This window comes from Salvelinus fontinalis, chromosome 26 (assembly GCF_029448725.1).
Source record: "Salvelinus fontinalis isolate EN_2023a chromosome 26, ASM2944872v1, whole genome shotgun sequence".
Lineage (NCBI taxonomy): Eukaryota > Metazoa > Chordata > Actinopteri > Salmoniformes > Salmonidae > Salvelinus > Salvelinus fontinalis.
In genome coordinates this window covers 40,844,157-40,867,719 of record NC_074690.1, presented here as the reverse complement: position 1 = coordinate 40,867,719, position 23,563 = coordinate 40,844,157, and the positions used below count along the sequence as shown (strand labels likewise).

At 41.9% G+C, this 23,563-nt stretch overlaps 1 protein-coding gene across 2 annotated transcripts in view; it reads right to left on the bottom strand.

Annotated features, from left to right (window-relative positions):
* LOC129824354 (serine/threonine-protein kinase STK11-like) overlaps window positions 1-22,958 on the bottom strand; it is a 50,341-nt gene extending 27,383 nt beyond the window's left edge. For both annotated transcript variants that reach the window (XM_055883943.1, XM_055883944.1), the window contains exons 1-3: window positions 22,782-22,958; window positions 20,972-21,985; window positions 3,160-3,243 (exon numbers count right to left, since the gene is read on the bottom strand). In XM_055883943.1, coding sequence (XP_055739918.1) covers window positions 3,160-3,243; window positions 20,972-21,255 — 368 coding nt within the window. In that variant the 5' untranslated portion in view covers window positions 21,256-21,985; window positions 22,782-22,958. The remainder of the gene's footprint in view (window positions 1-3,159; window positions 3,244-20,971; window positions 21,986-22,781) is intronic.
* Between the last annotated feature and the right edge of the window lie 605 nt (window positions 22,959-23,563).

Sequence of the window (23,563 nt, the reverse complement as noted above, 5' to 3'; positions counted from 1 at the left end):
AGTATGTTGCCAGGAAAATGACCTCTCACTCAATGTCAACAAAACAAAGGAGCTGATCGTGGACTTCAGGAAACAGCAGAGGGAGCACACCCCTGTCCACATTGACGGGACCACAGTGGAGAAGGTGGAAAGCTTCAAGTTCCTCGGCGTACACATCAGACAAATATGAAATGGTCCACCCACACAAACAGTGTGGTGAAGGGGCAACAGCGCCTCTTCAATATCAGGAGGCTGAATATATTCGGATTGGCCCCCAAGACCCTCACAAACTTTTACAGATGCACAATTGAGAGCATCCTGTCGGGCTGTATCACTGCCTGGTACGGCAACTGCACCACCCACAACCGCAGGGCTCTCCAGAGGGTTGTGCGGTCTGCCAAATGCATCACCGGGGTCAAACGGCCTGCCCTCCAGGACATCTACACCACCCGATGTCACAGGAAGGCCAAAAAGATCAAGGACAATAACCACCCGAGCCACTGCCTGTTCACCCCGCTATCATCCAGAAGGCGAGGTCAGTACGGGTGCATCAAAGCGGGAACCGAGAGACTGAAAAACAGCTTCTATCTCAAAGCCATCAGACTGTTAAATAGCCATCAGTAGCACCTTAGAGGCTATTTATCTGCCAATAGGTGCTCTTTTAAAACAGTTAAGAGTTGACAGACTTGAAATCACTGGCCACTTTAATAACAGAACACTAGCCACTTTAATAATGTTTACGTATTTTGCATTACATCTCATATGTATATACTGTATTCTATTCTACAGTATTTTAGTTTATGCCGCTCTGACATTTCTCGTTCAAATATTATTCCATTCCGTTAGATGTGTGTATTGTTGTGAAATTGATAGATATTACTGCACTGTTGGAGTCAGTTAGTCAGTCAGCAAGTCAGTTAAGAACAAATTCCTATTTTCAATGACGGCCTAGGAACAGTGGGTTAACTGCCTTGTTCAGGGGCAGAACGATTACAGCTGTGAGTCTTTCTAGGTAAGTCTAAGAACTTTCCACACCTGGATTGTGCAACATTTGCCCATTATTCTGTTAAAAATTCTACAAGCTCTGTCAAGGTGGTTGTTGATCATTGCTAGATCATTTTCAGGTCTTGCCATAGGTTTTCAAGTATATTTAAGTCAACACTAACTCAGCAACTCAGGAACATTGACTCTCTTCTTGGTAAGCAACTCAAATTGTAGATTTGGCTTTGTTTTTACATTATCGTCCTGCTGAAAGGTGAATTGATCTCCCAGTGTCTGGTGGAAAGCAGACTACCAGGCCTGTGCTTAGCTCTATTCCGTTTTTTTTAATGCAGAAAGACTCCTCAGTCCTTAACGATTACAAGAATACGCGTAACGCAGCCACCACTATGCTTGACAATATGGAGAGTGGTACTCAGTAATGTGCTGGATTGGCCCCAAACATATCACTTTGTATTCAGGACAAAACATTCATTGCTTTGCCACAATTTTTACAGTATTACTTTAGTGCCTTGTTGCAAACAGGATGCATGTTTTGGAATATTTGTATTCTGTACAGGCTTCCTCCTTTTCACTCTGTCCATTAGATTAGTATTGTGGAGTAACTAAAATGTTGTTGAGCCATCCTCAGTTCTCCCCTATAACAGCCATTAAACAAACTGTTTTAAAGTCCCCATTGGTATCATGGTGAAATCCCTGAGCGGTTTCCTTCTTTTCCAGCAATTGAGTTAGGAAGGACACCTGTTTTTGTAGTGACTGGGTGTATTGACACACCATCCATAAGGTAATTAATAACGTCACCATGCTCAAAGGAATATTGAAACACTGTCTTTAAAAAATTAAAACGATCTGCCAATAGGTGCTCTTCTTTGCAAGGCATTGGAAAACCTTCCAGTTCTTTGTGTTTGAATATGTGTTTGAAATTCACTATTCAAATGGAGGGACCTTACAGATAATTGTATGTGTGGGGTACAGAGGTAGTCATTCAAAAATCATGTTAAATGTCCTTGCAACTTATGTGAATTGTTACTTGTGACTTGTTAAGCATATTTTTACTCCTGAACTTATTTAGACTTGCCATAACAAAGTTGCTTAATACTTACTAACTCAAGATATTTCAGCTTTTTATTTTTAAGATGTAAAAAAAAGAAAGAAGATAATTCCATTTTGACATTATGGGTTATTGTGTGAGGGTCAGTGTCAAAAAAATAATAATCTCAATTTAATGTTCAGGCCGTAACACAACAAAATGTGGAAAACTCAAGGGGTGTGAACATTTTAAATTAAACTCAAGACAAATCTTCACAAATATTTTAGTCACTTTTCACAAACAGCTAATCAACTAGGCCTATTGCTATGCGCCCTGCCCAAATAGAATGAGATTTTTTATATACATCACATATGAACTGCTAGCATAATTGCTTTTTGGCAAATGTTTGAACATTTTGTATTATTGGTTGCTTCATTACAGGAGTTAAATGTTCTGTTAAGATGCATTACAGGGCCTCCCGGGTGGTGCAGTGGTCTAGAGCACTGCATCGCAGTGCTAGCTGCGCCACCAGAGTCTCTGGGTTCGCGCCCAGGCTCTGTCGCAGCCGGCCGCGACCGGGAGGTCCGTGGGGCGACGCACAATTGGCCTAGTGTCGTCTGGGTTAGGGAGGGTTTGGCTGGTAGGGATATCCTTGTCTCATCGCGCTCCAGCGACTCCTGTGGCGGGCCGGGCGCAGTGCGCGCTAACCGAGGGGGGCGGGTGCACGGTGTTTCCTCCAACACGTTGGTGCGGCTGGCTTCCGGGTGGGATGCGCGCTGTGTTAAGAAGCAGTGCGGCTTGGTTGGGTTGTGCTTCGGAGGACGCATGCCTTTCGACCTTCGTCTCTCCCGAGCCCGTACGGGAGTTGTAGCGATGAGACAAGATAGTAATTACTAGCGATTGGATACCACGAAAATTGGGGAGAAAAGGGGATAAAAAATTATAAAAAATAAATAAAAAAGATGCATTACAATAATCTAAATGTGATTTCTGTCATTCTGAGCACAGTGGGTGGATGCCCTAAATGGGATACAATCCAATGCCTATGGTCAAATTTAAATTTCCCAGGTCACGTTGGCCGGTGTCACATTTTCCTAACAGAAACCCTGGCGCACACATACACACACACACACACATAGAAGAAAGGATATATTTTCTGCTTCTCTTCATTGTACAACACATCCACCAAATGGATCACATTTTTGTGCTGGAGTCTCCGTAGCAGCTGGATCTCCCTGAAACACAAACAAACCAACAGACAAAAGATTAGAGATGTTACAAACGAAACTCCATCACAGGCATCACAACTGAAACATTGGTGAAAATATAAAAATAAAAATATCACATCGTAAAATAAATGATGCGTAGGCTTCAAGGGGAATGGGTGTGTAGACTTCAGGGGGAATGAAGCATTAAGGTGAATATAACAGCAGAAGAAAGGGTGAACGACACATTGGGGTGGCTAAGCTCACTGAGACAGCTCTATAAACTGGCGCTGGAGCGGGAACTTTAAAATCACCCCAAGCACCACCATGTCAAACCCCCAGGAGACTCCACATTCATCTGCTACAGAGTAGCCTGGCCTGCCACTGATGACTACAGCTACTGCATGAAGGAAGCAAACACAAACGAGGCAGGCCAAAAGTGTTGGTGTATTTACGCCTCAGTCTACGTCACAGAGAAACATCCCCTTTCAAAACAAGCGTCCTTGTTTTTAAAATGACTGGGTTTGAATTATCCATGCCATTCAACGCGATGGGAAGGAAATCTCGGCTACATTTGAAAGTGAATTTTCATGAGTAAATGTTCTCATAGTAGGCTAATCTTAAGTGTTGAACAATAATAGGTTAGTTACAGGAGGGGGTGATCTTACTGATTTGGCCTCGTTTTTCAGCTTGGTCATTAAGAAATGAAGCAGCCATGACCGAAGCCAAACGAGCGTTGTCTTGTGGGCGGGGGGTAATGTGGGTTTCGAACGTGACAAGAGTTTATACATTCTCTCTGACAAAACAGTACACAGTAGGTCACAAACCATTCTAGATAACTTGAAAACTTGCAACCGTCTAACCAAGTCCTGTGTCTTGAAGTCTCATAGGAAACGTCTTTCGCCAATTAGCTTCAGCCAACTGGGGTTCGACTGTGGCAAAGTTGGTTTGACATTGGATAGCCTATCTCTGGGGCAAGTTACGGTTAAAGGGTCGGAAACTTTCCGGGAAATTTCAGAAAATTTTCCGTGGGAAGTTAAGCCCGGGAATTTTGCTTTAATTCATAAAATAAAGTTAGCTTATAACAGTGAACCTTTTTTTGTGGGATACACAAGGCAATTAACATATTTTGGTTAAACTATCAATTCAATGGATTTGCAACCCTCTGCATGCACATTGCATTCTTCCATCACATGTACAGCTAATTCTCAAGATCTTACACACTAATGAGATGCTATTGAGCCCACACTACTACACTGTCTGAGCCAAGGACTACATGCTTTCTGGTAAGTTTTGATTACAATACTGGGTGGGGTGAATATATTTTAAATATGACATACATGATTTTTTGTAAACTAGTAAATAGTAGCCCACAGCAAAGTGTGTTTAAATCATTACTAACTTGTTAACAATTTCTGCTAGTTCGTTTTTGATAACGGGGGTTTTAGCTCGCTTGAGCCTGCTAACTGAGGAGTGTTAAATCACCTGTTTCCATACACGTTTCATTTTATAACATTTATCTTACAAAGGAATTGTTTAATCTAACTGCTTAACTATTTATCTGTACATGGATTTGTAATCATTTATTTTTCAAATCTTTACAGTGCCACGGGCACTATCTGATGTGTGGAGACATTTCACTGCAGCTAATGTAGAAGGAAAAGCTGTGTACATTTGCAAATACTGTGCCAAATCACATGTGAAGAATGCAACAAAGATGCAGAATCATCTGTCCAAGTGCATAAAGTTCCCTTAGCGCTCACAACAAGCAACTTCTGACAAAAGTATGTGAAAGGTTATCAAGTTACAGCAGCAATCTACCTCACCAAGCAAAGTGAGAAGAATAAGAGCACCACATTGAAGCTGCCCAGCAACACCCACTGGGGTGGTGTTGTCATCATGTTTGACAGTCTCCTGGAGGGGAAGGAGTCTCTTCAAGAAATGTCCATATCACAGTCTGCTAATATGGACAGCCACATCAAGAGGATCCTCCTGGATTATGTATTTTGGGAGAGAGTGGTAAGCAGCCTGAAACTCCTGAAACCTATAGCAGTAGCCATTGCACAGATTGAAGGAGACAATGCCACCCTGTCTGATGTTCAGACTCTGCTTGCAGAAGTAAGAGAAGAAATCCGTACTACCCTGCCCACTTCACCGCTGCTCCAAGCAAAGGAAACTGCAGTTCTGAAATACATCAAAAAGCGTGACAACTTCTGCCTGAAGGCCATACACGCCACAGCATACATGTTGGACCCCAAGTATGCTGGCAAGAGCATCCTTTCTGGTGCAGAGATCAACAAGGGCTATGGCAAGGTTCTTGGCAGTCTGGCGAAGTACACTTCCAAGCAAGGGCCTTGGGATGCAATATGGCAGTTGTGCCAACATATCTCATCAGCCACCTGGTGGAAGGGACTTTGTGGATCTGAGGCTCTTTCCCTGTTGCATCCATCATCCTCCAAATCCCACCAACATCAGCCGCCTCAGAGCGCAACTGGTCCTTGTTTGGGAACACACACCCCTACAGAAGGTTGAAAAATTGGTGGCCATCCTGGCAAATTTGAGGCTTTTTGAGCCTGACAACAAGCCATCCTCAACAAGGTTGGAAAGTGACAGTGAAGATGAGGCCTCAGAGTCTGATGTTCAAGAGGTGGACATTGAGAAGGTCCAGGGAGAAGACATGGAAGCCTGAGAAGACAACCAAAGCTTTAGTTTCTAGACTATCATTTTACAGGATGTATGTTGAAAACATTTTTGGGAGATGCGATGGATCATTGGGGATCATTCAATAATGCCTTTATTTTGTTGTTCAGTGAAATCATCCCATGTGAAGACTGAACTCATTTAATTAAAGTTCAATTCGTAACTACAATTTTATTTATATTGGAAGGACTTAAACATTTGCAATTATGTCACTTATGATAAGGTAAAAGATATATGTTTCTGTCTCCATATATGGTAAATACATCTACATTTAAAATGGTATTAATATTAATTACCATGTAACGTTTCCACCTCTGAATATTCCCCAAAATGTGCAACCCTACAGACCGTCAATAAATTACACAATGTAAATGGGACAATATTTTCATGGTGCACATCTTTTAGTTGTATCATTAAATGCTTTCAATATTTATACATGAATGTATAGTTGTTTTGAAGTTCTAAAATGTATAGTTGTTTTGAAGTTAATTCATGGAAATTTGGCACTATTGACTTTTTAAAATATTGTCCCGTGCACATGTATGTGTAATTTACTGATGGTCCCTAACTAGCGCCAAAAAGATATGGACTGTGAAACCAAATTGACCATGGGCATTAAGATTCGGGTCTCCTGCAGCTGTGCTCTGAATTGATTATTTCTTGGGTGCTGCCAGCTGTGTGAATGTGTGCAGGATTGAAATAAACCCAAGGAAAACTGTTACAGTACCCTCCATTCCATGACAACAAAAAAAGTCGTATCATCTCACAAATCTCAGTTTAGGAAGAGACTGACTTTATGAACAAAATGATTCTATTTACACTTTGTAAACAATTTTGGCACTAGAATACATGTTTCTGACTCAGGCCGATATACTTTTTAGGGGCAGTCGCTCTTTAAGCCAGTAGTTCAGTGCACAGCATCGGGGTGCTTGCATTCTGCCCACAGCTTATTGAAACATCATGTAGGGCACGAACGCGCACACACCCTCTTTCGCTAGTCTAAGTCGCCAGTCTCTCACACACAATCTACACACTGTACTGTAGCTCTCCCGCTGTGGTATGCCCGTTTCGCTCAATATACTAGCCTGCAGTCACAGGCTGGCCCAGTCCTTTGCTATATACCCAACAATTACTGTCTGCATCACTACCGACTGAGTCAGAGAGACATCCCGCCTGCAAGCAGCCACACACAGAGCAAAAGGGACAAACACTGCTGCAAGGGATAATGCATGCATGCCAGGCCATTTAAAAAGGCAGGAAAAGAAAGCTGCTTTAAATCATACTAGTACAGAGCAACACCACAAAACAAAAATTTGTTATTGTTTTGGGTTACCATCTTTGATGTAAATATAGGCCTAAGTTTATCAGAATTGTGGTCGATTCACTTCCTAGTACTGAAAAAGGCAATTGATAAACCGTTGCTGCATCATCACTCTCATTCAAGGGTAAAAACATTCCGCATTCAAGTTCAACAAGAGCAGTTAGCAGCACTGCTGTTCTCCAGGACAGAAATTTGAGTGTCAGCTTTGTGCCGTCTAAAGCGCTGGACTGTGTCCGCTGCGTAGTGAGAGTATCTGCTCTGCAGTGGATCAAATGTCTCTCTGTGGGATGCTGTCCAGGAGGACGGAAACCTGCATTTTTACAAAACAGTTTTACAATTGATCGACTGACTCTACATCAGTGGTCACCAACCCTTTTCGGAATCAAAATCACTTTGCAGTCAAAAAGCAAACAGAGATCTACTGCTCAGATTCTTTTAAAAACATGACATCAAAACAATTGAATATTAACCTAATAAAAACAGTTCTGTATGAATGAGGCTTGTGCAGTAGGCCTAATACAATACATTTTCACAGCATATTTGCCTATATGCTTGGCAATGTTGTTCTTCTCAGACCATATTATATTTAAAATCTCGAGCTTTCATAACAAAATAGATCAGTTGGTGGAGCATTTGCGAGGCACAGCTGAGCATAAATGTAATTAATTTGCTAATAATTTGCTGTTTTATTTTACTGGACTGATGGTACCTGCATCTGATGGAATTGTGCTATCAAGACAACTGGGAACTCTGGGGGCCAAAAAAAATAAATATATATATTTTTTTTTAAGAGGTCAAATCATGACATCAGTGATCTTCAGGTCGGAAAGTCAGAGCTCTAGAAAAGATGCCAGAGTTCCCGACTTGAACTTCTGAGTTGGGGAAACTATTTTTCCCAGTCTTCCACCTGATGGAGAAGCATCTGCCTCAGGCACGGATTTATGTTGTTCCTTTGACCAGAAAAAGTGAAATATTTTGTAGTAGTAGACACGAACTCATTCATAAAAACAGCAGCTCAAAAGTCATAAAATCTCATGTCGGCTAGTATCAAACTTTGCTGTGGCTGGGGTCCTGGAAGCTGTGGGCACGGTGATTTGAGCTATCTGATCGGCCAGCGCAGTAGGCACACTCGATTTAGCCACAGATCTCCTGGTCTGCCGGGAAGGGGGAGTTTGTCTTTTCAGACAAATGAAATGGTTCAAAATGGGAACCTTCTGCCTACCTCATACACTGTGCTTCTGAATCAAGTGCACCTACTGCCAACAGCGCAACACACACAAAAAAAGAAGAGCGCAAGCCTTAATAGTTGGCTTTGACAGAAATGTTAGGTGATCAACTAGGAATGCCTTGAAGATCGACCGGTTGGTGCCCACTCCTCTACACATATACAGTGGGGCAAAAAATCATTTAGTCAGCCACCAATTGTGCAAGTTCTCCCACTTAAAAAGATGAGAGAGGCCTGTAATTTTCATCATAGGTACACTTCAACTATGACAGACAAAATGAGAAGAAAAGAAATCCAGAAAATCACCTTATAGGATTTTTTATGAATTTATTTGCAAATTATGGTGGAAAATAAGTATTTGGTCAATAACAGAAGTTTATCTCAATACTTTGTTATATACCCTTTGTTGGCAATGACAGAGGTCAAACGTTTTCTGTAAGTCTTCACAAGGTTTTCACACACTGTTGCTGGTATTTTGGCCCATTCCTCCATGCAGATCTCCTCTAGACCAGTGATGTTTTGGGGCTGTTGCTGGGCAACACAAACTTTCAACTCCCTCCAAAGATTTTCTATGGGGTTGAGATCTGGAGCATTCTTTATTCAGCATTCTTTATCCTCCAAACACGACGAGTTGAGTTTTTACCAAAAAGTTCTATTTTGGTTTCATCTGACATTCTCCCAATCTTCTTCTGGATCATCCAAATGCTCTCTAGCAAACTTCAGACGGGCCTGGACATGTACTGGCTTAAGCAGGGGGACACGTCTGGCACTGCAGGATTTGAGGCCCTGGCGGCGTAGTGTGTTACTGATGGTAGGCTTTGTTACTTTGGTCCCAGCTCTCTGCAGGTCATTCACTAGGTCCCCCCGTGTGGTTCTGGGATTTTTGCTCACCGTTCTTGTGATCATTTTGACCCCACGGGGTGAGATCTTGCGTGGCGCCCCAGATCGAGGGAGATTATCAGTGGTCTTGCATGTCTTCCATTTCCTAATAATTGCTCCCACAATTGATTTCTTCAAACCAAGCTGCTTACCTATTGCAGATTCAGTCTTCCCAGCCTGGTGCATGTCTACAATTTTGTTTCTGGTGTCCTTTGACAGCTCTTTGGTCTTGGCCATAGTGGAGTTTGGAGTGTGACTGTTTGAGGTTGTGGACAGGTGTCTTTTACACTGATAACAAGTTCAAACAGGTGCCATTAATACAGGTAACGAGTGGAGGACAGAGGAGCCTCTTAAAGAAGAAGTTACAGGTCTGTGAGAGCCAGAAATCTTGCTTGTTTGTAGGTGACCAAATACTTATTTTCCACCATAATTTGCAAATAAATTCATAAAAAATCCTACAATGTGATTTTCTGGATTTTTTCCCCTAATTTTGTCTGTCATAGTTGACGTGTACCTATGATGAAAATTACAGGCCTCTCTCATCTTTTTAAGTGGGAGAACTTGCACAATTGGTGGCTGACTAAATACTTTTTTGCCCCACTGTAGCTTAAACTTGGCTTTCGCTACATTCTACAGCTGCCAGTGCACTAATTCACTGTGGTCCCGTGTGGCTCAGTTGGTAGAGCATGGCGCTTGCAACGCCAGGGTTGTGGGTTCAATTCCCACGGGGGGACCAGGGTTCAATTCCCATGGGGGGACCAGGATGAATATGTATGAACTTTCCAATTTGTAAGTCGCTCTGGATAAGAGCGTCTGCTAAATAACTTAAATGTAATGTAATGTAATTCTAGGCTTATTCATTATGACGACAAACTTCTTAAAATGTTAACTGCTAGAAGTCCAATGAAATCAATGGACTCAAGGAACGTGCCTCCACACACAAACACACCTCCACATCTCCCCCACTCAGGAGTGTGCGGCATTCCAAACCATGGCTCGGAATTTTGGAGGCATCGCCCAAGCAACAGGAATGGTCATTGCGCAACGGCAGAGTGTGAGGGTGTCCATCCCCGTGGCAACCCCGGGCAGTGAAAGCAGGAAGTGTTTGGCAGACAGGAATGTTAAGCGATGGCTGCTGTGAGTGTGAATGGAGAGAGAGAGGGGCTCAGGGTAGTACTGTACTATGGCATCCAGGGACAGGCCTTATAAGGCTAGGTATGGCTCTCACACAGGCTTAAAAAAAATAGGATTGGGCCCACCAACACAGACATGCACAAACATATTACAGACACTGTTCCCACCAAAAGTGTGAGAAACTCAGGCATGTGCACAACAGCACATAGGACGCACACTGGTGTGCTAAGTACTAGAACATAATAATTAGAGGGTGTGAGTACAATACAAGACAGAACATTACGTCTCTCCAAATGAATGCTCTATCCACAACAACACTGGTGGCTGGTAGCCTAGACATCAACACTAACATAATCAAGTCAATTTAAATCACATTCGAAATGAGCTAATTGAATCTAACCGAACTAGAACTTCCAACAAATCAATATAAAAATGTACAGAGAATGTGTTCTACAAAATGCCTAGAATCTCTGAGACCCTGCAAGCAAAGCAGCCTAAACTGAGTTGTTCCTCCGTCTCTCTAAACACTTTCCCTCGGTGAGAACTCACTCATTTGACAGTTGCATTAGCTCGCTCCTCTATATTTAAACACGCCTGCAGCTCATCACAAGATGATTAAATAAACTCCACTGTGTGATTAAAACCTCAGCTGTGGTTCGAAAACAATTGCCATTTTATAGAGAGAGATGGTTACAGTAAGGCGTGCATGCATTTTATCATGTGGGTGGCCCCAGCGGGAATCAAACCCACATCCCTTTGCATTGCAAACGCTATGCTCTACTGACGGAGGTACACAGGACTGTGGATGATGTGGGTCTGGGTCATCCAGTTCTTGACACCTATTCAAGTGATCATTGTGATGCTCTGAACAAAACCAGTGGAGTGCCGAGGGGTTAGCTAGCCTACGGTAGAGCCAAATATTTAAATTAGGTTAAGTGTACCTATTAAGTCAACCAAAATCTAATTTGACATTTCTAACATATACTGCCCTAATTCTTGTAATAAGAGATAAAAAAAAAAAATTACCATCTTGAATTTGTATGACTTTACCATATACACATACATATATACACACACCCGTTCAAAAGTTGGGTCACGTAGAAATGTCCTTGTTTTTTTGGGGGGGAAAGGACATTTTTTGTCCATTAAAATAACATAAAATTGATCAGAAATACAGTGCAGACATTGTTAATCTTGTAAATGACTATTGTACCTGGAAACGGCAGATTTTTTATGGAATCTCTACATAGGCATACAGAGGCCCATTATCAGCAACCATCACTCCTGTGTTCCAATGACACGTTGTGTTAGCTAATCCAAATGTATCATTTTAAAAAAGGCTATTAGAAAACCCTTTTGCAATTATGTTAGCACAGCTGAAAACTGTTGTTCTGCTTAAAAAAGCAATAAAACTGGCCTTCTCTAGACTAGTTGAGTATCTGGAGAATCAGCATTTGTGGGTTCGATTATACAGGCTCAAAAAGGCCAGAAACAAAGCACTTTCTTCTGAAACTCGTCAGTGTATTCCTGTTCTGAGAAATCAAGGCTATTCCACACGAGAAATATCAAAGAAGACCAGCATCCCGGAATCGCCTCTTCAATGTTGATGTTAAGACTGGTGTTTTGCGGGGACAATTGAATGAAGCTGCCAGTTGAGGACTTGTGAGACGTCTTTCTCAAACTAGACACTTATGTACTTGTCCTCTTGCTTAGTTGTGCACCGGGGCCTCCCATTCCTTTCTATTTTGGTTATAGCCAGTTTACGCTGTTCTGTGAAGGGAGTAGTACACAGAGTTGTACGAGATCTTCAGTTTCTTGGCAATTTCTCACATTTCTCAGAACAAGAATAGACTGACAAGTTTCAGAAGAAAGTTCTTTGTTTCTGGCCAACAGGTAGGGTGTTTAATATGAACAACAATAACAGTGATGTACTGGGCCATACGCACTACCCTCTGTAGTAGAGGTCGACCGATTATGATTTTGCAACGCAAAAACAAAAGTGTTGGAGAAGAAAGTAAAAGTGCAATATGTGCCATGTAAAAAAGCTAACGTTTAAGTTCCTTGCTCAGAACATGAGAACATATGAAAGCTGGTGGTTCGTTTTAACATGAGTCTTCAATATTCCCAGTTAAGAAGTTTTAGGTTGTAGTTATTATAGGACTCTCTCTCTATATACCATTTGTATTTCATATACCTTTGACTATTGGATGTTCTTATAGGCACTATATTATTGCCAGCCTAATCTCGGGAGTTGATAAGCTTGAAGTCATAAACAGCGCAATGCTTGAAGCACAGCGAAGAGCTGCTGGCAAATGCAGGAAAGTGCTGTTTGAATTAATGTTTACGAGCCTGCTGCTGCCTACCACCGCTCAGTCAGATTGCTCTATCAAATCATAGACTTAATTATAATATAACAACACACAGAAATACAAGCCTTTGGTCATTAATATGGTCAAATTGGGAAACTATCATTTCGGGGAAAAAATAAGTATATTCTTTCAGTGAAATACGCAACCGTTCCATATTTTATTTGATGGGTAGCATCCCTAAGTCTAAATATTGCTGTTACATTGCACAACCTTCAATGTTATGTCATAATTATGTACAATTCTGGCAAATTAATTACGGTCTTTGTTAGGAAGAAATGGTCTTCACACAGTTCGCAACGAGCCAGGCGGTCCAAACTGCTGCATATACCCAGACTCTGCATGCACAGAACGCAAGAGAAGTGACACAATTTCCCAAGTTAAAAGAAATTCATGTTAGCAGGCAATATTAACTAAATATGCACGTATACAAATATATACTTCTGTGTATTGATTTTAAGAAAGGAATTGATGTTTATGGTTAGGTACACATTGGTGCAACGACTGTGCTTTTTTTGCGAATGCTCTTGTTAAATCACCCGTTTGGCGAAGTAGGCTGTGATTCGATGATAAATTAACAGGCACCGCATCGATTATATGCAACGCAGGACAAGCTAGATAAACTAGTAATATCATCAACCATGTGTAGTTAACTAGTGATAATGTTAGATTCATTGTTTTTTTATAAGATAAGTTTAATGCTAGCTAGCTAGCTAGCTAGCTAGCAACTTACCTTGGCGCCTTGCTGCACTCGCTTAACAGGTGGTCAGCCTGCCACGCAGTCTCCTCATGGAGTGCAATGTAATCGGCCATAATCGGTGTCCAAAAATGCCGATTATGAAAATGGCCCTAATTAAAAATCGGCCAACCTCTACTCTGTAGCGCGTTACAGTCAAATGCCGAGCAGTTGTCATACCAGGTTGTGATACAACCTTGCTAGCTATCTGGCTAACTAGCTTCTTTGCATCGATTTGATTCAAGACAGACACTACTGGATGAGATGATAGATAAACTATCACAGCAACAAGTTTGTCAAACTTGCAGGAGTTGGTTTGGCTATTTTCTCTCTCTGGCCACCTGCTCAACTTGCGCCCATCCCCCACCAAGCTGTGCTGAAACAATAAGCAGTACATTGCCTCTCCTGAGTCACATGAGCAAGTCCCCGTTGAATTTTTATTATAATAAAACATGTATTTCAGGGTATTTCGTATTTATTAAGGATCCCTATTAGCTACTGCCAAGGCAGCAGCTACTCCTCCTGTGTTCCAACATTAAGGCAGTTGTATACAAATATATGCAAACACTTTGCACAAGTGTGTGTACCCTCAGGCCTCTACAATAAATCAATGTGTAAGTGTGTAGAGTGCGTGTGTTATTATGTGTTCCATAAGGTGTATTCCATAAGGTGTATTTTTATCCGTTACCTGACATGGAATAGAGTTCCATGTAGCCATGGCTCTATGTAGTACTGTGCACCTCCCATAGTCTGCTCCCGACTTGGGGATTGTGAAGAGACCTCGGGTGGCATGTCTTGTGGGGTATGCATGGGTATCCAAACTTTGTGCTTGTAGTTTAAATAGACAGCTCAGCATTCAGCACGTCAATACCTCTTAAAAAAAACAAGTAGTACTGAAGTCAATCTCTCCTCTACTTTGAGCCATGAGAGATTGACATGCATATCATTCATGTCAGCTCTCCGTGTACATTTAAGGGCCAGCCGTGCTGCCCTGTTCTGAGCCAATTGCAATTATCCTAAGTCCCTCTTTGCTGCACCTGACTACACAACTGGACAGTAATCCAGGTGTGACAAAACTAGGGCCTGTAGGATCTGCCTTGTTGATAGTGTTGGTAAGGCAGAGCAGCGCTTTATTATGGACAGACTTCTTCCCACCTTTCTATATAAGGTCCCACAGTTAACAGTGCATGTCAGAACAAGAACCAAGCCATGAGGTTGAAGGAATTGTCCGTAGAGCTTCGAGACAGGATTGTACAACAACAAAAAACATCTGCAGCACTGAAGGTCCCCAAGACAGTGGCCTCAATCATTCTTAAAAATGGACAAAGTTTGGAAACAGCAAGACTCTTCCTAGAGCTGGCCACCCGGCCAAACTGAGCAGGGGAGAAGGGGCTTGGTCAGGGAGGTGACCAAGGACCCGATGGTCACTGACAGAGCTCCAGAGTTCCTCTGTGGAGATGGGAGAACCTTCCAGAAGGACAACCATCTCTGCAGCACCTTTATGGTAGAGCGGCCAGACGGAAGCCACTCCTCAGTAAAAGGCACAGGATAGAACGCGTAGAGTTTGCCAAAAGGCACCTCTCATACCATGAGAAACAAGATTCTCTGGTCGGATGATTAACTCTTTGGCCTTACTGCAAAACGTCAAGTACGTGTTTTAATCAAATCAGCTATATTTCATTGAGCTTATCTGATGCTTTAAGCACATTATGGTTAAATAATTAAAGGCACACAAATGACAAGATGGAGTCCGACCAGCAATTGATTCGATTGTGCCGGGCCGGAGTCATATTTGCTGTAGTGCTAAAAAAAAAAGTTTAAGTGCGACTGACTAGCGCCCGTTGTCGCCCTCTCCTTCCTGCTGCAGCAACCACCACGCAACATTTAAGTGTTTACCACGCTGTCCGTGTTGCTACATATGCAACATAATTACAGCCATTTTTGACTGAAAAGTTCTGTTACCAAAATTCCTAATTTGTTTAGGAAAAACATTCCGTACTCCCTCAACCCTTGCTCTTTTTACGTGGCACATGTATGCATGTGACCAAAGCCCTATTTGCATGGGACTAGTATTACTAGAGAACGTTGTTTATGTAATTATTACTTCAGAAAGTCCGTTATTCCAGAGGATGATTCGGACGGGATTCGTTTTTTCCAAACCGCCCCCTGTAAATCTTTAAGAATACAGACAGACATACAGTTGAAGTCGGAAGTTTACATACACTTTAGCCAAATACATTTAAATTCAGTTTCACAAATCCTGACATTTAATCCTAGTAAAAATTCCCTGTCTTATGTCATTTAGGATCACCACTATTTTAAGAACGTGAAATGTCAGAATAATAGTAGAGAGAATGATTTATTTCAGCTTGTATTTCTTTCATCACATTCCCAGTGGGTCAGAAGTTTACATACACTCAAATAGTATTTGATAGCATTGCCTTTAAATTGTTTAACTTGGGTCAAACGTTTTGGGTAGCCTTCCACAAGCTTCCCACAATACATTAGGTGAATTTTGGCCCATTCCTCCCGACAGAGCTGGTGTAACTGAGTCAGGTGTGTAGGCCTCCTTGCTCGCACACGCTTTTTCAGTTTTGCCCACAAATTTCTAAAGGGTTGAGGTCAGACATTTGATCGCCACCTCCAATTGACTCAAATGATTTCAATTAGCCTATCAGAAGCTTCTAAAGCCATGACATAATTTTCTAGAATTTTCCAAGCTGTTTAAAAGGCACAGTCAACTTAGCGTATATAAACTTCTGACCCACTGGAATTGTGATTCAGTGAATTATAAGTGGAATAATCTGTCTGTAAACAATTGTTGGAAAAATTACTTGTGTCATGCACAAAGTAGATGTCCTAACCAACTTGCCAAAACTAGTTTGTTAACAAGAAATGTGTGGAGTAGTTGAAAAACAAGTTTTAATGACTAACCTAAGTGTATGTAAACTTCAACTGTATGCACACACACACGCACCAGTCAAAAGTTGACACCTACTCATTCAAGGGTTTCTTAATTTTTACTATTTTCTACTTTGTAGAATAATAGTAAAGACATCAAAACTATGAAATAACACATATGGAATCATGTAGTAACCAAAAAAAACGGTTAATATGTCAACCAGCTTCATGAGGTAGTCACCTGGAATGCATTTCAATTACCAGGTGTGCCTTGTTAAAAGTTCATTTGTGGAATTTCTTTCTTTATGTGTTTCAGCAAATCAGTTGTGTTGTGACAAGGAAGGGGTTGTATACAGAAGATAGCCCTATTTGGTAAAAGACCAAGTCCATATTTTGGCAAGAACAGCTTAAATAAGCAAAGAGAAACGACAGTCCATCATTACTTTAAGACATGAAGGTCAGTCAAATCGGAAAATTTCAAGAACTTTGAAAGTTTCTTCAAGTGCTGTTGCAAAAACCATCAAGCGCTATGATGCAACTGGCTCTCATGAGCAACGCCACAGGAAAGGAAGACCCAGAGTTACCTCTGCTGCAGAGGATAAGTTCATTAAAGTTAAAGCCCAAATAAATGCTTCACAGAGTTCAAGACACATCTCAACATCAACTGTTCAGAAGAGACTATGTGAATCAGGCCTTCAGGGTTGAATTGCTGCAACAACAAAAAAAACACCAATAACAGGACACAAATAAGAAGAGACGTGCTTGGGCCAAGAAACACGAGCAATGGACATTAGACTGGTGGAAATCTGTCCTTTGGTCTGATGAGTCCAAATTTGAGATCTGCCGTGTCTTTGTGAGATGCAGAGTAGGTGAACAGATTATCTCTGCATGTGTAGTTCCCACCGTGAAACATAGAGGTGTAATGGTGCTTTGCTGGTGACACTGTCAGTGATTTATTCAGAATTCAAGGCATACTTAACCAGCATGGCTACCGCTGCAGGCTACCGCAGAGGTACGACATCCCATCTAGTTTGCGCTTAGTGGGACTATCATTTGTTTTTCAACAGGACAATGACCCAAAACACACTTCCAGGCTGTGTAAGGGCTATTTGACCAAGAAAGAGAGTGATGGAGTGCTGCATCAGATGACCTGGCCCCCACAATCACCCGACCTCATCCCAATTGAGATGGTTTGAGATGAATTGGACCACAGAGTGAAGGAAAAGCAGCCAACAAGTGCTCAGCATATGTGGGAACTCCTTCAAGACTGTTGGAAAAGCATTCCTCATGAAGCTGGTTGAAAGAATGCCAAGAGTGTGCAAAGCTGTCAAGACAAATATCTCTTTGTACTTTTAAGAATCTCAAATATAATTTGATTTGTTTAACACTTTTTTGGTTTCTACATGATTCCATATGCGTTTAATTACATATTAATGTCCTCCAAATCAGAGTTTCACAATTAATGGCACCCATAAAGAGTACTATAAATAACATCTACCATAATTAAGCCAGGAATTAAATTCCACTTATTTAAGTTTATCTAAGTCTTAAGCAACTATATTGAGCCATTACATCACTTCCTGTTTTACTAGGGTATAAAAAAAAATTGAGGTAACACGCATGCAATATCTCTGTCATCCAACACCATGAAGAAAACAAAAGAACTGGCAGTTCAAAAGAGAGAGATGGTCATTGACCTTTATAAATCAGGTAATGGCTACAAGAAGATCCACAAACGATTGAATAGACCACTGAGCACTGGCAGGGCAATTACTTAAAAATTCTAAAGATATGGAACAGTTGAAAACCTCACGGGTAGAGGACGCATTTGTCCCCCAGGATAGGGAGGATGGTGAGAGAAGCAACAAAATCCCTAAGAATCACCGTGAAAGAATAGCAGGCCTTGGTGGCGTCTTGGGGTCACCAGGTTTCAAAAAGCACCATCAGACGCCGCCTCCGCAACCACAGGCTGGAAGTGTTGCCAGAAGAATGCCCTTTCTGAACCCAAGACACAGATGCCAGCGCTTGGAGTTTGCCAAATGTCATTTCAATTAGGACTGGAAGAAGGTGCTCTGGTCAGATGAGACCAAAATTGAAAGTTTTGGTCAGATACAACATCAGCATGTTTGGCGTCGAAACAGAGATGCATACAAGGAGAGGCACCTCATACCCACGGTGAAATATGGTGGTGGGTCAGTGATGTTTTGGGGCTGTTTTAATTCCAGAGGTCCAGGGGCACTGGTTAAGATTGTGCCATCAATAAATTCCACCAAGTATCAGGCAATTTTGGCTGACAATCTGGTTACCTCTGCCAGAAGGCTGGGCCTTGGACATAGGTGGACTTTCTAACTAGACAACGACCCAAGACATACCTCAAGATCCACACAGAAATGGTTGTGACAACAAAATCAATGTTGTGCCAAGGCCATCTCAGTCGCCGGACCTCAATCCAATCGAAAACCTGTGGGCTTAGTTGAAGAGAGCAGTTGATAAGCGCAAACCCAAGAATGTGAAGGATCTTGAAAGGATCCGCATAGAGGAATGATCCAAAAATCCCTCCAAATGTGTTCCTTAACCTTGTCAACCATCACAGGAAAAAACTCCATGCTGTTATCCTTGCCAGAGGTGGTTGCACTAAGTACTAAATGAGGAGAGCCAATAATGATGAAACCTTGATTTTAGTGAAATGTATTTTGTATTAAATAATTGTATGATTTTCTGGTTCCATTGAAACACTAATAAAGTACAGTATTTCTCACATGTTGGTATTTTGAGTTTCTCTATAATTATATTGTTTATATTTTTTTAAGCATTGTTTGTGCATTGCCAGTCAGGGGTGCCAGTCATTTGAGCCCACTGTATGTTATGTATATATATATACACAATTATTGCTACTGCTCGACTAAAGAAGTCTCGGTCGACCAACAGCCAATAGACCAAACAATCAAACCAGTTGACGAAACGGGGACAGCCCTAAAACAATATTGAAGTAGTTGGCGATATCATTGGGTTTTGTGATGAATGAGACATGATTCAATGAACGAAGGAGCCGAGTTTGCCTTTTGCCCAAGATTTCATTTAAGGTGCTCCAAAGCTTTTTACTATCATTCTTTATATAATTTCTCTTTGTTTCATAGTATAGCTTCTTCTTTTTATTTAGTTTAGTCACATGATTTCTCAATTTGCATTACATTTGCCAATCGGTTGTGCTACCAGACTTATTTGCCTCATCCCTCAACCGTAACATTTTTCAATTACTCATCAATCCACAGGGATTTAACAGTTGTTATATCTCAGTGGGCCTACAAAAGAGCAGGCGGGCCCGGCAGTTACACATCCCTGCTTTAAACCTACGGTGACAATTTCAGAATAAACGTCTTTTCCGGGAAAAAAAAAAAAAAAAAGTATAATATAAGGAAAATGCCTATACATTTCAGCGGTTTCAAAAACGTCACTCGGCTATGAGTGTTGGGCTCAACGAGACAATTCTGTTTACACTGCTCTGCTTGGAGGGAGGCAACTGTCAGGCGAGTGTAGTGCTCGTCCTCCGGAGGTAGTGGTCTACATTTACATTTACATTTAAGTCATTTAGCAGACGCTCTTATCCAGAGCGACTTACAAATTGGAAAGTTCATACATATTCATCCTGGTCCCCCCGTGGGAATTGAACCCTGGTCCCCCCGTGGGAATTGAACCCACAACCCTGGCGTTGCAAGCGCCATGCTCTACCAACTGAGCCACACGGGACCGTCTAGATGTGACAAATTCACATTACAGAAAAAGGTCTGGCCGAGGGTATTTTCTCAATCTCTAGGAAATCTCTCGTAGTGAGAAAAGGCCCTATGGTGCTGCCATGTAGGGAAAGGGACTTAATTGAATAGGAGAGGAAAATGCAAATGAAGATCCAAAGTGTTGTTGTGCACTTTAGACAGGAGGGACGATGGCGAGTCATATGTAGGGAAAACAGTTCATGGGTCACTGTAGGCGTGAATACAGTAGACTATGCACACGCTAATGATAATCACAGGAGAGACAATCTTAAGCGTTACCCTGGCAATCATCCTATAGCAGTGACATTTAAGCAATAAGGACTAAGAGGGTGTGGTCTATGGCCAATATACCATGGCGAAGGGCTGTTCTTATGCACGACGCAATAAGGAGTGCCTGGACACAGCTGTGGTATATTGGCCATCTATCGCAGACCACCAAGGAGCCTTATTCCTATTATTAACTGGTTACCAACACATTTAGAGCAGTAAAAATAAATGTTTTGTCATGCCCGTGGTATAAGGTCTGATATACCATGGCTGTCAGCCAATCAGCATTCAGGGCTCAAATAAGCCAGTTTATAATAGTTAATAAATACTTGTGCTTGACAATGCATGACCAAGTGTAAACCAGAGGGAAGAAGAGAGAGCAAAAAGAAAGACAGGGAGAGTAAAAAATGAAAGAAAAACCCACCACCACACAAACTCCCTCCCATCCTCAAAACTTACTTCTTCACATTAGCCTCTCCGTTGGGGATCCGCCTCAGCTTCTTCTTCTTGAGGATCTTGACGGCCCTGCGACACAGCGTGTCAGAGTCCAGCATCTCCTTCACCTTACCGTAGGAGCCCTCCCCCAGCAGATCTCCCATCAGGTACTTCCCAATCAGCTTGGCCCTCTTCCTGCGTGGCTGGTAGATCACCTCGGTTGAGTCGATGCGGTGAATGAACGTGTCCATGCCCATCAGCTCATTCTCAGTCAGATAGTCCAGGTGCTGCAGCTCCCCGTCACTCATGTTTAAATCAACTTAGTTAGTTAGAGCTTAGTCACTGCAGTGTGCTCCAGACAGTCCAATGAAACTGCACTGTGACCTCAAGCCTTTGGCCTGGGCTGTGTATCGTGGTGGCTCAGGGATACAGTTCAATTAGAAAACATTAAGGGACATGGGAGGAGGTGTGGCCAGGTCTGGGCATTGAGAGATAATGTTGACTTTGGGATAGAGTAGGTCTGTAAACATGAAGGGGTAAGTTTTGGTTTGTGGGAAGCTGTAGGCTAGATGTAACGGTTTCCAGAGAGGTGTAGGGCAGTTAGCTAAGAGCCAATGAGTTCAAGGTCCAGGATGAAAAGATTTGTGGAGAGTTCAGGCTGTGACAGGTGCTACTGAGCAGAGAGCGGGATCTCTGGCCGAGATAACATTTCACTGCTTAGCTCCATGTCACCTCAATCTGTGATCTGATATGGGATGGGGACAGACAGAGGGAGAGGTAACTGGTCCTGTTTCAAACCCAAGCCCTGTATTTCGGCCATAGGTCCTGGTAGCGATCCATGGTCTCTACTTCAGAGAGGGCACCATCGGTTTGCCTTGATCTAAGTCCAGATGCAATAGCTAAATACTCAAACCAAAATGAGTCCTTTCAGTCTTTAGTATCGTTATTACTGCTCTGAATCCTATATTTCTTGTCAGCTCTTCTAGTGAGTCCACTAACCTTTCGCAACTGGCAACTCAGGATTATGTTCCAGAAAACCTGTGGGTGAATAACGATATTAACAGTCAAACCTCTCAACAATCAGGGGGGATATTAGCCTAATGTTCATTTTGTAGAAAGCGAGTGACTGCTACAGGATAGGTCCACAAGGCTGGCTGGCTATGCGTTTTATGTTACTTCTGCCTGGTCTGCTGTCAAAATACTAAATCATAAGATCAGCGTTTCAGAACGCAAGCAAACAAGGAAAAATCGATTATGACATGTTCTAGTCAGACAACTAGCTGTCGCACGACTCCGTAAATGCGTGTCGCACATAGAAAAGCTTGCAACCCAAAAATTTGCGCATTCTTATTTTGTGTTCCAAAAAAAATCTGCGCATGTTTATGTGTTGGCTTGAGCTAGCTAACTAGTGAACGTTAGCTAGCCTCGGGTATTTTGCTGTTTGTTTCAGTACAGTACCATAGTTGCCTTCCTCAACTGACGAGGGTAGTTTTCCAAACAGATAGTTTCGGTGTGACTACACCGGGTAACATGCTTTTAACACCTCAACTGCTATCGTCCCGAACCCCAGCACAAATGTAACGTTCCACTAACGACGTGCTAGATAACGTTTGCCATTTAACTCGGATAATTAATCGGTGTTGAGTTAATTTTGTAGGCTATGCTCAGAATCAGATAGTTACTAGCAAACAAGACGAGTACAGTAACAGTAAGTTAGTTACGTCATCCCTACAGTGTTTACAAACTGCAAAAAGCTACAGTAGTTAACGGCTAACGTTAAATACAGATGATGGTAGGTTAGCTAAACGTCGGCATTTTGGTAAACAAGTCTCACCTTGACTTTCAGACTGAATCGAAGTAGATGGCTGTCCTGTTAGTTATGTAGTCTTCCACTGTATTTTTTTTATTTGTGTCTGTCTGCACAAATATGTGAGGTTTGCTATTTTTGATGCAGCTGCTATCAGGTTGCCGCCATGTTGTTGCTCCAGATGAATGAAAGCCAACCTCTCACTTGCGTCAACGCCGAGTCAAAACGGGGCGTGGAAAAACGAAGTTACTGATTTTCGTCTTTCGTTTCTGAATTTTACAAACTAAAATCGACCTTATTTCTCATTTATTGTGTCAAAATTGGACATGGAATACATAAAATAAATATCAACAACATGTATTACATTTTTAGGTTTAAGTTTTTAATTTTGTTTATACCCGGAAGTACACACCCCCTCCTATAATATTCCAGGGTTTAGGGGAGGGGGGGTGTTTACAGTGTAGGTTGGCAGCACAAAGAAAGGATTAGACTGTGTAAGTGTGACAGAAAGATACAAATACTCATGTTAGCTAAGATGCAGAATTTATTATGAAGTTAGCATGCCAATAGAACAAACTCAGGAAAGTGAAATAGGCAAGTAGATCACTTTTCTAATCACCCCTAGGGCCTCGGGTGTATGCCCTATGCACTTGTGGAGTTTTGATTGGAGATTTAACTTCAACATAGGGGGGAGCTATTATCAGATTGATTACACCTGTCAAATAATCTCAGATCGCCACAGGTGCATAGGTTTTAGGGAATGATTAGGGATTGACCCCCTCTATGCAAATGTTGTTTTTAAAGACCCT